The sequence below is a fragment of the Cicer arietinum genome, chromosome 8, assembly GCF_000331145.2.
Source record: "Cicer arietinum cultivar CDC Frontier isolate Library 1 chromosome 8, Cicar.CDCFrontier_v2.0, whole genome shotgun sequence".
Classification (NCBI taxonomy): domain Eukaryota; kingdom Viridiplantae; phylum Streptophyta; class Magnoliopsida; order Fabales; family Fabaceae; genus Cicer; species Cicer arietinum.
The window spans coordinates 7,661,797-7,676,951 of NC_021167.2; the positions used below are offsets into that span (position 1 = coordinate 7,661,797).

The 15,155-nt window shown below is 25.4% G+C and overlaps 2 protein-coding genes across 4 annotated transcripts in view; both read right to left on the bottom strand.

The window, feature by feature from the left end:
- The window catches only part of LOC101506265 (acyl-CoA-binding protein), a 4,647-nt gene extending 423 nt beyond the window's left edge, over positions 1–4,224 (bottom strand). The window contains exons 1-3 of one of the 3 annotated variants that reach the window (XM_012719122.3): positions 4,066–4,224; positions 563–680; positions 1–30 (exon numbers count right to left, since the gene is read on the bottom strand). The exon at positions 1–30 is cut by the window's left edge and continues 75 nt beyond it. In XM_012719122.3, the coding sequence (XP_012574576.1) occupies positions 1–30; positions 563–680; positions 4,066–4,077 (160 nt within the window). In that variant the 5' untranslated portion in view covers positions 4,078–4,224. Of the gene's footprint in view, positions 31–562; positions 681–1,313; positions 1,469–4,065 lie in introns of those variants that run through there. The other 2 variants (XM_004512320.4, XM_073364389.1) reach the window with 2 other exon arrangements.
- Positions 4,225–8,412: 4,188 nt separating this feature from the next.
- Positions 8,413–10,736, bottom strand: LOC101507035 (large ribosomal subunit protein eL13z-like). Its single transcript, XM_004512324.4, has 5 exons — positions 10,604–10,736; positions 10,242–10,357; positions 9,765–9,898; positions 8,955–9,113; positions 8,413–8,817 (listed from the first exon to the last, which is right to left on the bottom strand). Exons 2-5 carry the CDS (start codon positions 10,348–10,350, stop codon positions 8,596–8,598), a joined length of 624 nt encoding a protein of 207 aa, XP_004512381.1. The 5' UTR covers positions 10,351–10,357; positions 10,604–10,736; the 3' UTR covers positions 8,413–8,595.
- Positions 10,737–15,155: the final 4,419 nt, after the last annotated feature.

The window sequence follows — 15,155 nt, forward strand, 5'->3', positions numbered from 1 at the left end:
TTTCCCTCATGTTGAACATTCCAGGACGAGCTGTAAATCAAGGAATTCATGAACAATGATAAGCCTTTTGATACATTGTTTTAAATTGCAAGTTCAGTTATGCTGCAAACATTTATATTGTAGTAAAATGCAACCACAATTGTGGTTGTGATGTTGTTGCCAAGCCCTCTAAACTATTATATTGCGGCTGCAATTGAAGTTGCTAACCGCATTTTAAAATCATACTTATGAATATAGAACAAAAGGATGGGTGGAGTTTTAAAAAAAATCCTCAACCAGCCTTAAGAGAGATTGAGATGTTAAGATAGGCGAGGTCTCACAACTACCAAACATATGACTATATGAGGAGGCATCATATGTATATTTTTTCCTTCATATCACAATGGAGATAAAACTATAAGATTAGTGGGCTATGCAGAGGACTAGGGACCCAAAGCAAAGGCTTATATGGTCTTAAACTCGGATCGACCCTGAAAACCCCAGCCTTATGATGCAGATGTGACGTAATTCAAAAGTTGAAAATATCATTTGAAAATTATTTCTTAAATACAAGGTCACTCACCGATGTTAACAGGTCCAACAGTGGCTTGCTTGTACAATGCATAAATGATAAGCAAGTTTTCATTTGTTGTGGTATCTGGTAGATTCTTGGCTTTACTAGCATACAACTCAAAATCCTCCTGCATTATATTAACCAACAAGTGTGTGATGCTTTAAGTATAACTTTTTGTATAAGAACAATATCAAGCATATAATCACAAAAGAAGATCAAATTGAAAACACGAGTACATTTAGGAATCTGATATAAAATAAATTGTTTTCAAAAAACTCAATGTTTTGAAAACATTGATGAAAAACATACATTTTTAATTAATTCTGAAAAGTTCCCCATCAAAATTACTATAAAATACTGGTAAGAGGAGAACCATTGTTCCCTATTCTCAATTGAAATTAATAGCTCCCAACTAAAATTCCAATCAGATAACAACATCACTAATTAGGTTATTTTAGTTTTGTAAAAAAAGGAGCTGCACATTTTTATTCAAATTTAGGATTCAAGTTTGATTCAGTTTAGGATTCACAATTCAATTCAAATTTCCAACAAATCAAAGGATACCAGAAATAGATAAAAAAAAAACAATAATAATTAACAGTGTCACAGATCTGAAAAATCACCACAGAAATAACTACACAAAGATAAGTATAAGTGTAGAAGAAACTAAAGAGAAAGTAAGAGTTAAAGAATGACGAAAAAACAAATTAAGGTTGAAAATTGAAACATAAGTAATAGTAGATAGATTAAGGAGAGAAACCTGCAAACCCATGATGTGTGTTTTTGTTGGGAGATTGAATGAAAATAATGTTATGTTTTAATTTTGATGATAAGGGCGTTACATCGAAGCATATTTATGCGCATTATGGACGGTGGGGTCCGAATAAATTCGCAGCACACACTTAGGCGCGTCTAATTAACGCGACTATATTCATCAATTGTAAACATAATATTTTTATCCCCTATAAAAAAAAAAAACTATTTTTATCTTCATGATATATTTTCTAAGATTTTTTATTTATTTTTATGGAACAAGTTTCACAAATAGTATTTTTGATGAAGTTAATTATTCCAAAAAATATATGAAGTGTACTACTTGCATATTTATTAATGTAAAACCATGTGATGGTGGTGGATGATTCTATGAGGGATTCATGTGTTGTATGTCTAGTGACATATCTTCAATGTACTCGTTGGAACCTGACTTTGCCAACTAATCTTTGTCCTTCCATTTAAAATAACAATATTTTAATGTGGTGTAGTGGTGTATGATAAAATATGCAAACTCATTTAATCTAACGGTTGATAATTATGATTCATGGTGGTGGACTTAGTAGATACCTCATCCTAGAAGCCACCAACAATACAATATATTGGATCCGATCTAGCAAACTAGTTCAAAAAAAGTAAATATACAATATCAAAAAAATTATAATTGATATTTGGCAACAACATTACATAAGACACTTGTGCAATACAACAACAGAGCAACACCACAATATGAGTATGTTACATTCTTGATGAATTAACCTATTAAAACAATTGTTGATGAAGGACCGAATTGATTAAAAACCTCTATTAGGTGTGACGGTAAATTTATATTGGAAGAGAAAATTAAAAATAAGGACACAATAAAAATATGTATATTATTTTTAGCATACACAATTAAAAAAGGAGATATATTTCAATATGAAGAAAAATATAATATATATAGATGATAATATAGTCATAGTAAAAATAACAAAATCAAAAGATAATGCATTTCAAAAATTACTGTAAAAGCAATATGAGATAATTATTAAAAAACGAGAGAAGATTATATAATAAAAATGTAAAATATTTGTTCATCGTAAAAAGTGTACATTTCTTTTCATGTAGGGAGGCGCTAATGGTGCAATAATTTTTTATATTATCACTTATTATTATTCTCATAAATGAAATTGACGAAGAATACTTGAGGAAAATAGTGAACGAATAAAAAAATTAAAATTCAATTACCAATAACTCATTATTAAACACCAAATTTAAAATAAAAAAATTAAACAATTATTTATTTTAATATCTCATATGAAATGGCTCTACTTTAATATTCATGAATGATTGAAGAGTTTTTGTACTTCAATAATTTTTGTGTGAACATTCCTAAAAAAAGTTGATAAGTTAAACAAAAAAGGTTGTTGAAAGTATAATAATTACAACAACAAAATTACTTCTCAAAATTTTAAAAAGGCTATTGAAGTATTCTTTTGTAAGACGGAATATATTTGCCTAAAAGTGCATTTGAATAATGAAAATTATTAATTAGTTAAAAAAATGAAAAGAAAAGAAGCAAATAAAATTAACATATTAATATATGATGTGTGTGAAATAAATAAAAACATGCAATATTGCACTAATTTAAGTGGAAAATTTCTATGTCAAAACTTAACAAATTTTTAATATAAAGATTAATGTAAAATGTTAAAAATGTGAATTGGAAGCAATAATTTAAATAGAAAAAAATTATTTTAATAAATAATTAAATTATATTTTAATTAACAAACGTAAATTATAAAGTTGATTATATTTGACGAGAAATAAATTTATTTAAAATACTAAATAACTTTTATATATAAAGTTTTCGTTGTAATTTATGTATTTATTTTAACAATATAATAGTTTATGTATTTGAATAGTATAAAAAATTTATGATGTTTGAAAAAGTTATAAAAAGATTAAATTTTTTAGAATACATTTATTAAATTTTCAAAAATATCACTTTGATTGTACCAAATTAAAATAAACCAACCAAATTTTTCTTGGTTGAGTTTAAATTTTCGTGATAGAAGATTATATTTTAATTTGTATATTATTAGTATAAAAAAATTATTCAATTAATAAATTAGGATTCATTATGTGAATGACATTATAATTAAGTATAATAAAAATCAATTATTATTAATAGTCTAACAATTATAAGTAATTAAAAATATAAAAACAATTCACAGTACAAAAATTAAATTAATCAGATTATAATAATTGAATAAACCAATCAATAATCTTTTTTGTTTATATTATTCTATCCCAAAAACTGAACCATTTGAAGTTTTAATAATGGAGATAAAGTATTGAGAAAAAAAAAAAAAAAAAAAAAAAAAAAAAAAAGACACGAGTCTATTTTTTTTTCTCTTGATTTCATTTTCTTTTTCATGTAGAAAGTTCAGGAAGCATGAGACCAGTAATAAATATTGGTATTGATTTCATTTAAGATAACGTTCATGTACTCTCTAAATAAAGAGCAAAAGGACCACGTATACATCGTGTTTATCGCATTTATCATATGTCACCTAACTTTACATTTTCCATGTCTAATGAGAAGAGAAAAATTACAACAACAACAATATGCATAAAATTTATCATAAGTGGGAGGTCTTTTTAATTCCCAAATTTAGACCACGTAAATCTATTTTTTTATAGTAATTTTTGCTTTTAAAAAAAACGTAAGTAATAGTAGATGGATTAAGGAGAGAAACCTGCAAACCCATGACGTGTGTTTGTGTTGGGAGATTGAACGAGAATACTATTGTGATCTTATGTTACGTTTTTATTTTGAGAGCGTTATATTCGAAGCATACTTATACACATTATTGGACCGTGAGATCAGAATAATTTCCCCACATGTATAATTAGGCGCGTTTAATTGACGCAAGTATAGTCTTAAATTATTGTAGCTAGGGGTTTGTCTAACTAACTAACAAGGACCCCTATAAATGTCACATTTAAGTTGATTAGAGTAGAGGTAGATTGGATGGTTTGAATTTTTAAATGAGATTTTTTTTTTTTATTTTAGCTTTTAATAAAATATAGTTTACGATTCAAATCATATATATATAAGGACATTTGAAATGTTGCAAAGAATTCATGATATATTTGCTTTCGATATTCAGTGCCGTTAAATTATATATTAGATTTTATGAAAAAACAATAAATATTATAAAATAACTTGCATCTTAATTTTTTGACAGTTAATCTTGATTTTTCTCTCGATAAAGTGCAAAATAATTATATTATACAAAAATTAAGAACTTTAAAAAATCATTTTAAATATAAATTAGTTTTACAGTAACATTTAATGATAATTTTATATTATATTATATTATATCACTTCACTTATGTACAAATATTTGTAATATTGTGATGTAATAAAATAAGATAATATTTTTTTTAAAACAATAATTTAGAGTTATTTTACATTAGGGTGCATTCAACTTGTAAAGATAATAATTTATTTGTATCTTTTTTTTAAAAAAAGCTTTATCATTTTTTGAATTTTAGGATTTAAGTAGTTTTATCAACATTGAAATATCTGTATAAAAACATTAATGTATCAACATTTTCACATATTTATTAGTTTTTAGTGCAAAAAATTTGAATTTAATATCACTAGCTACACGTTGTATGGTTACAGCAAAGTTTAACTACAATTGATATATAATTTGGTTTTAAATCCGAATTTGTACTATTAGTAAATTATATATAAATTCCATTAGTTCTCGGTAACTTTGTATGAATCTCACTTTGAGATATAACTAAATAAACGTGTGTAAAATAAGTTTATAGTATGTATGAATTAATTAATTAAGTTTAAATATTTGTTTATGTAAATTTGCATTAGTTGTTGTTAAAAAAAAAAGTTTATGTAACAAGTGAAAAAATATCTTAGAGAATAATAAATTAAATAATTAGATATAATTAAATAATTAAATTAATTAAAAATGAAATGAAATAAAACAAATAATTATATTATATTTTAGTTTTTCTATTCGAAATCAAAAATAAATTTTTGAATTTATGTTATTTCCTCCTTTCTCTATCATCACATAGCCACTTTTATCATACACATTTTTTTTAAGAACAACTTACGACATAAATAATTTTACAATTAAATAGAATTTATATGTTTAAATAAAATAAAAAAACTTATAAATATGAGAATAAAAAATACATTAAATATTTAAATTGATTAATTAATATCCGTAAAAAAAGAAGTAATAATTAAGTAATCTACATATCATTTAAAGTTGCAAGATGTAAAAAAATATACATAGGTATAGTAATAGTCATTAATCGGGTGTTAGGGGGTTTGCGATATCTCCATATAAAAATAATTCTTTAATAAAATGAAATTTTTGTAAAATAAATTGTTCTTAGTATATTAATTGTAATTGTTTATTAATTAAATAATAATAAAATAATTGTTTGTATACAAATAATACTACCACTTATATCTCTAAAACTTTTATGGTCCTTTTTATAAGACAATTTTTTAAATTATAAAAAAAATAAAATTTAGTTAAAAGAAAAAAGCTATTAACTTATCTATCCAAATAATTAAAAGGTAATTTTAGAAAGACAGGGTATATTATCAACAGATTTAACGTGAAAATAATTTTGTTAAATTATATCACGTATTCATTAAAATAGTGTTGGTCACAAGTGTCCACCCTAATTATAGATGCATTTACATCTCTACATGTAGGTGTCCACCGTTGGTCTGTTATCAAATAGGGCAGGCTAATAAAAGTTAGCCTAAATTATATCAGTGCTCCCTTAACTTATTTTCAGGTAATGTTTTAGTCTTTTATTTTTTTTTTTTTTTTGATTTGGTCTTTTATTTTAATTTCAAGTGACAATTTGATATTTTATGTTTTAAAATTTCAACAATGTTATCCTTTTTTATACAAAAATTTAATAAAAAAATCAATCAAAACTCATAAAATTAATTATATTCTTCAATATAATACAAATTTCATCAAATTTGTAATGCAAATCTTCAAATAAACTCATATTTTCATACTTTATTTAATATTGTTAGGAATAAAAGACTAAATCGGGAGGAAAAAAAAGATAAATGACTAAAACGTTAAGGGACCACACATGTAATTTAACGTAAGCTACAATAAAGACGTACTTATGATGTTTACTTTCCCTTCTCTTTTGTAAATATTTTTCCTTATTTTTTCTCCAACAAGTAAGAATATGGTTGGAATGAGTGATTAAAAATTATAAGTAACTTAAAATTACAAATAAAATAAATATTTGAATCGTATTTATTTTATTTATCCTGTTTGAGATGAATATAGATAAAAATTATAATTAAAAAATTAATATATATGTATTAAATTTTTAATTAAATATATCATTTTAACTATTAACTTTACTTATATTTTATTTTAGATGAAGTATCAATTTTATTATTTGAATAAATGAATTGTTTATTTAAAATTAGAGCAGTTTTATAAATTTAAAAAGTTTGAGTGAAAATAAAATATTTATGTCAAAAATGAAAATTTGAAAACATTAAGGGCGATTTTAAAAATTTATAGAAACCAATATGAAAATTTTGATATATAAATGATCAAAATTGTATTAAAAAATGTATAAGGACAATGTTATCATTCATATTATAAAGTAAAAAGAAAATTAAATTTTATATTTTTAATTAATATTCAAATTTTTTTAAATTTAACTTTTTGATAAAATACCTCATGAAATCCTTTTATTTTGAAAATTTATCAAATTTATTATTAAAACAAGCTAATTTACATTATATGATTTAAATTCCCTTAAAAATTTATATTATGTCAAAAAAGTTTATCTTCTAAACACCGTAATTGTAATATAATTTCTTTCAGCTTTTGTTATTTTTATATATTACACTTTAGTCTAAGATCAGCGTGAAAAGAAATATATACTCACTAAATGTATGACAAATGATGTCAAATAACAGAAGTTAAAATAAAAAGAAAAGAAGTCAAAATGAAAAGAAAGCAAGCTTAGATTCATATCTCCCTTACCTAAAAAAGGGGTGTTTAAGTTAAATATTTAAAAACAAGAACTTCACATTATTAAATAATATCTCATCATCTCTAGATAACAATACTTAAATTTAAGAGCCTAGTTAAGATAGACAAGATAAAAAAGCACATATTTTAACTTTGCAAATAAGGTATGTTCATCTAATTAAATAGTCTTAAAGCATAAATTAATTTTAAAACAACATACAATCGAAGATTGCAGTATAAAGCATCATTTAAATGTAATTTGTAAAAAATTTCTATATACTTGATCATTTCTTTTTCTTATTGATTCCTACTGATTTCTTTCATTCCTTTCTCCTCAAATCAGTTCAGGACTTACAAAGAAAACTAGAAAATAGTTTTATATCAAATCTCTAATTATTAAAAAAAAAAATTAATGTGAAGAACTCACAATATAGAATAAGGAATGATATTTCATAGTTGTTTTTTCTTCCTTGCTTTATCGAATTGGATGGATTAAAAAAATAGAGGCATGGATTTGGAGTATTCACAAGAGTCTTGGAAATCTTTTGGTTCTTAAAAGATTTGGAGAAAGAAGAGAAATGGAAGGTTTGGAGTTGAAATAAACAATAACAATGGAAAAAGATATTGGGGTTGCCCTAAGGGAAGAAGAAGAAAGACAAGAAAAAATGGATGGCTTTTCTGAAATTGATGTAAATTCCTTTCTTGCCCTTTGGATTCCGCTAATTAAATTCTAAATTGAAGTAAATATTTTTATTAGGAAAATATAAAATTTGAAATTCTATATTTTAAAATTTTATCTTTGATGAAATATCTCATGAAATTTATTTATTTTAAAATTTTATTGTATATGTTCACTTTATATATCACAAAATCACGTCTAACAGCAAAAGTTAAAAAAAACAAGTCAAAAAAGAAAGAAACCATGTTTAGATTTTGCTAATACTAATGAGAAGACAAATAAAAAATCACCAACCCTCCCAGCATTTGTGTAAAGAGAAAAAAGTAAAAGTCATCTTTATTGAGAAGAATGATAAATAAAACAAATGCTAATCAGATCAGATTTCTAATTAAACCACCAAAATTGAATAACCAAAGTTTACAAAATAAAAATAGCGATAGGAATTTTTAAGAATAAAATTTTGTTCTTGATAAAGTAAATATCAAGCAAATATTGTATTGCAATAACTATCGATTAGGAATGCAGACTTCCCGAGGTTTTCACTTCTTGTCTTCTTTTTCTGCCTCGGCAGCCTTCTTCAATCTGGCACCATAATGGCGTTTGTTGGTGCGTTCAAGGCGAAGCTTGTAATAAGCTTTAAACGCCTTCATTTCATCTGTAATCTTGACAAGCTCTACAGATGGCTTCTCCCTCACAGTAGGCAAGTATGATCCTGTGACTTGTGTGGCATTTGCAAGTTCCTCAGGAGTAGAATCACCAGCCTGCAAATAAAAAAGAGCCATAAGAAAGATCAGATTTATGAAAAACTCTATCTTTTTCACATTAATCAGGGTATCAAAATTTTGCTTGTAGAAAATTAAGAAAAAGGCCGTAGCTACAATTAACAGTTTTGCATTACCTTGACCTTGTGTGCACGTCTTGGAAAGACAACCAACTTGGCCTTGTATGTTTTCAGCCTCTGCACATTAGCTTGCAGACTTTCTAAGGATCGGTTTCTACGGCGATGATCAACAGCAATGCCAATAGTTGGAGCAAGCTTTTTGGGAATACCGGCAGCCTACAATGAAAATTTAAGAAATATACAGTCAGAGGGATAAAGTAAAAGCATAGCATCGAAGTTACAATAAATGATGCACACAAACTTTTAAGGTCTTTTATTATCTTCAAACTAAAGAATAGACAGAATTGAAAATAAAAAAGGTTGCTGATGAGAATATCCTTAGAACTCGCACTGTCTACAAGAAGCAAATTAGAAGTAACCCCAGGAGGTTCACCTATGGTAGCTTGGAGAATGGTGCAACATCATCAGTGTTAATGTATTATGACAACTAAAATTGATTTAAACTTTAAAGGTACATGAGTATTATAAGTTAAAAATGGGACAGACTTAAGCCCTTGAGGGTCAGGGTTCTCACAATGCCATACAAATCATGGTCAGCCCACGAGACTTGAGAAACAAATTCACCGTTAAATTGGCTAGCCCCCCGTTATGTGGGTAAGACTGCAAAACCACTCCATGGACTGGGTGGTCCACTTGACATAGGTTCTGTACTGAAATTATAAGGGGATTTTGCTAATATAATTACATGTATTGCTATATAACCCGTGTCGCAGAAGTACAGAAAACAGAAAGACTATGACCGCATCGATTCATTCTATGGGCAACAAAATGAAAACAGAAAAACAAATTGAACACCAGCCATTTTACCTTCAATTCTTCAAGAGAAAATCCTTTACCATCTCTAACTTTCATGTTGTACTTCGCAGTCTGTCCATGAACAATAGGCCTGAGAGGTCCAGCTGTAGGCCTAGGGAAAATCTTGACAGCTTTCTTTTGACGAGCTGAAAAATGCAACATTCCAATATGTCAAAGAAACAAAGTAACAATCAATAAAAATCCAAACTAAAACATTATTTTCAATTATCAATGCGTTAAGAAATAAAGTAACCATCAAAACTAATCCAAACAAATTTTATTTTCAATGCATAAAGAAACCAAGTCACCATCAAAACTAATCCAAACAAATATTATTTTCAATTATCGAAGCATAAAGAAACAAAGCAACCATCAATACTAATCCAAACTGAAATTTTATTTTCAATAACCAAAGCATAAGACTGATCGAAACAGATAATATATTACTGCAAAGATAATTCAAATTGTATGAAAATGCACAAAAATTACCTAAACGTCTTCTTGTCTTTCTTGCTGGTTGATTGAACCATGTCTTCACATAGTTTTGCCAATGCTTACGGAAGTGTTCGTTAGGGATAACATTGTTATGCTTCACCATTGTTTATCTTTAAATATCAACAAAAACACTAAATCAAAAAGTTTATATTTAAAAGAGTATTATCAAACTAATTACAAGATAGCATAAACCTAACAGAATAACACAAATAATTAGCAAATCATTAATACTATAGTCGTATAAACAAACATATCAAAATTTATTCTGAAAAATAACAAACAAAAATTGAAATATGTTTAAGATCTGGGATGGAGAATCGTGATTGGAAGCAGATAGATTGAGAGACGAGAGGTACCTCAGAGTGGTTCACGAACAACCGAAGAAAACTCTGGCGCAAAATGGACACTAAGATTAGGGTTTTAGGTGAATGGATACTTAAAATATTGGGCCCAAACGAAGAATCGTCATTTGTTTGGGCCTCTCCCTATATGATATTGGTCGAGCATTTTATTTTTGTTTTATAATTTTAGTTTTTTTAAATTAATATATAATTAATGATTTTTTTTTTGTATTTTTAAAAAGTCTTAGATATAATTAAATAAATTATATTTTTATTTAATAAATAAAAGAAAAAATTAAAATTACATAAATTTATTATTTATTAATGTGTCATAGGTAAAATAATCTAATATGTAATGAGTAATATGAAGTTTCTTCAAAGATGAAATGAGTAATATAAAGTTTCTTCTCTCTTAAACTTCTTTTGCAATTCGTCCGGTGAATAATTTTATAAAAAATAATAAAATAGACTTTTAAATGGCCATTAAACCCTATAAAGAATTTGAAAAATATCAAAGGTACAAATGTTAAAATTACAAATGTGTTATCTATTTTAAAAATGTTAGGTTTGATTCTTTGATACTATATGTCTATGTCACGTGTAAATTGTGTATGTTTGATATTTTTTAAATTATTTAAAGAGTTGAATGGCTATTTAAAAGTCTATTTTACTATTTTTTTACAAAGTTATCTATCGTGGGAGGTGCCATATTTTTAAAAAATACTAACAATGGGTTGAATGGTTTGTTTGTACTTAAATAAAAAAAAATTATTTTAAACAATTTAGAAATTTTAAAAAAACTTAACTCTCATTTTGTTTATTATTATAAAAATGATTTTTAATCTGTTTGTATATAATTTTGTAAAAGATATTTTTTTAAATTACAAAATTACCATAAATGATTTTCAAGAAAATATGTTTTTTTTCAAAAAATGTTTTTTAAATACATGATTTTTCTAAATACACTATGTTTCTATACTCTCTTTATGCATATTTATCTCTCTCCCTCTCTCCAATCTATATCTACTATCTCTTTCACTCACTACTATCTCATTTCTTTATGACTTTCCTTTTTATCCTAGTAAATCAATGAACATGGCCGACCCAACATGAGGCCTAAAACGAAATTATTAGATAAGGCCTTTTCAAAATTTAATAAATAAATTATTAATATTTTATTTAATAATATATAAATTTTGTTTAACAAAATTAATGACATTCAAATCTATTTTCTTTATATTTTTCAAATAATGAAATAAGACATTTCAACGCATCATCAGACACTCAGGTAAAATTTTTCATATTTTAGTTGAATAAGAAAAGAATGTATATATATTGTAGCACTCAAGTAACTCATGTTAACAATATGTTCACTATTTACTGGACAATGCCAAACAGAAGAAAAAAATAAACACTGAAAGCAATTTATGGGCCATGTGGCCTTACTATTCAGTGGGGTCCTTACCTTTTAGCACAATGTTTCACGTATCTATTCACCCAAAAAACCGTCTTTGCGATCATCTCCCAATGACGATTCTTCCTACTTTTCATTCTAGATCTTAAACATATTTTTGTTTGTTATTTTTTATAATGAATTTTGATATGTTTGTTTATAAGTATAGTATTAATGATTCTAGATTTTAACTTTGTACGCTAAATATTTCGATTTCGTATTTTTGTTTGTTATTTTTTAAAATAAATTTTGATATGTTTATTTATACGAGTATGGTACTAATGACGTGTTAATTATTTATTATTCTGTAAAGTTTATACTATCTTGTAATTATTTTGATAATACTCTTTATTAAACTTCCTTGATGCAGTGGTGAAGTATACAATTAAGCAATGGTGAAGTATACCAATGTTATTTAATATTATTGATTTTTTTGTTTTAAAATATGTAATTTAAATACCATTTTTAATCAAAAGATATATGAATTTGAATATAGTTTTTTTATTTTTATTTTGAACTCGTTACTTTAACTTTTAATATTGGACGTAATTTTGTGATACATTGAGTGAACATATATTTTTTCATGTTTATCTTACACTAAATTGTAATATATAAAAATAAAAAAGCTGAAATAAATTATATTACAATTACGGTGCATTTGAATGATTAATTTTTTTTTACATATTAAGGGAAGTTAAATCATTTCATATAAATTATTTTGTTTTAATAATAAATTTGATAAAGTTTTAAAATATAAAATTTTTATGAGATATTTCATCAAAGTTAAATTTAAAGAAAATTAAATATCACTTAAAAATATAGAACTTCAAATTTTATTTTTTATTTTATAATATATGAATCATAACATTGTTCCTATACATTTTTTTAAATGTACAATTTTGACCATTTATGTAATAATCCAACTAATAAAATAATTACATCAATCTATAATTTAACTAGTGAAATTATTAAATAAGAAATATTATAAATAATATAAAATATTAAATAAGATAATATTGGAATAAATCTAAAGGGCAAAGAAGGAAATTTCCTCCATATTCCTTCTGCCATTTTCAGAAAAGCCACTCATTTTCCCTGTTTCTTATTCTTCCTGTGCTTAGCCCCAAAACCTTTCTCCATTGTTACTGTTCATTTCAACTCCAAACTTTCCATTTGTCTTCCTTCTCCAAATCTTTTATAACCAAGAGGTTCCTAAGACTCTTCAAAATTATTTTCCCTCTTGCATATTGAAATCCATCCCTCCTTTTTTTTAAAAAATCAAATCAACTCGGTAAGCCAAGGAAGAACCGACTCAACCAAGAGAAAACAAACTGAATCGAGGAGCTTGAAGTTAAAAGGAGTTTAGAAAAAATGACTTTGAAACATCACTCCTTCTCATTCTACAACTGTGAATTATTTACATTAAGTTTTTTTCATGAGAGATTGGATAATAAAACCATTTTTTAATTTTCTTAATAAATTCTGAACTGATTTGGGGAAAAATGAATGAAATAAGGTTGTAGGAATGAGGGGAAAAAAAGGAATGATTAAGCATATATGGAATTTTCATAAATTGCATTTAAATGATATTTGATTCATGTATGTTGTAAACTCCGATTGTATGTTGTTTTAAAATCAATTTATGCGTTAAGGTTGTTTAATTAAATGCACAAACTTTGTTTCAAAGTTAGTATGTTTGTCGAGTACGAATTATGTTCGGTACTGCTGTTGTCTCTGATGCATATGCAAAACTGTGAGTTTTCCCTCTAATAAAATGTCCTCATCATTTTGTCTCTAATGATCACACTTAAATTCTAAGTGTTGTAGCCTTTGAAAAACTATTGTTAAATTTGTTATGGTCCAAATTTTTCCTCGAATTAGGGACTTACAATTATTTTATGAGTTAAATTGTGTTTCTTTAAGTTGTTGTGAACAAAATGTATACATGATGCAACATCTCATAATGCATCTCATTCGTATAAATTAATGGCATTCATGGCCCAAGTCATGATGGGGTATTTGATTGAGTTGTTTTAGGCATGAAACAACATGTAAAGGAAGAACAATTGAGACATTGGTTGAGGTTGTGGTCAAACCAACTTTACTATTGAGGTTCAATTGTTTCGGTGACCCACATTAAAACAATTGAATAACTTTTCCATGCTCTAATTAAAAGTTTCAGTCATGTATTTTAATGATTTACAAATCAAAATCAGGTGTCAATTGACACATTAATGTTTTTTCATAAATAACATATTATTTAATGTTTTTTCGAAGACTCATTGAGAAGGGTATTTTTAATGTCATTCCCCCTTAGTTTTTTTAACTCAATGTGATTTATTTACCACCCATTTATTTTAAAATTTAACGCCTGAAGGTAGTTCTAGAGCAAATTGATGTTGAAAGATTAATTTAGTTTTTTATTATTTTTATTATTAGTCGTGATGTAGTAGAGTTTGTTGTATTAAATTTATGTAAAAGATAAATTTATAATTTAGTTTCAAGCAATTCCAAACTATAATTCTACATGTAATTTAATTGTATAAGTTTGATTCTTATTGTTTATTTTTCTTACTTGCCTTTACATTATTGATTTGTATGGATATGTCAAATTTTATATGCTTGGTATTATTAGGTCTTACACTTTATATTTCAAAATTCTCCTTAATTTTACAAAATTTTATTTTTAACCCAAATATTTTATTTTCATTTTCACTCAAATTTTTTAAATTTATAAAAATGCTTCAATTTTAAATGAACAATTTATATATCCAAACAATAAAATTTATACTTCATTTAAAATAAAATATAAACAAAATTAATAGTTGAAATGATATATCTTATTAAAAATATAATATATACATTAATTTTTCAATTATTGTTTTTGTTTAAATTTCATTTCAAGTAGAGTAAATAAAATAAATACCATTAAATATAATTTTATTTATAATTTTAAATTACCTATAAATTTTTAACAACTCAATCTAACCACACTTTTACTTGTTGGGGAAAAAATAAGGATAATATTTACCAAAAGAGGAAAAAGTAAAAATCATAAGTCTTCTTTATGGTAGCTTTTATTAGCCTGAGCCATTTGATAACAGACAGGTAGAG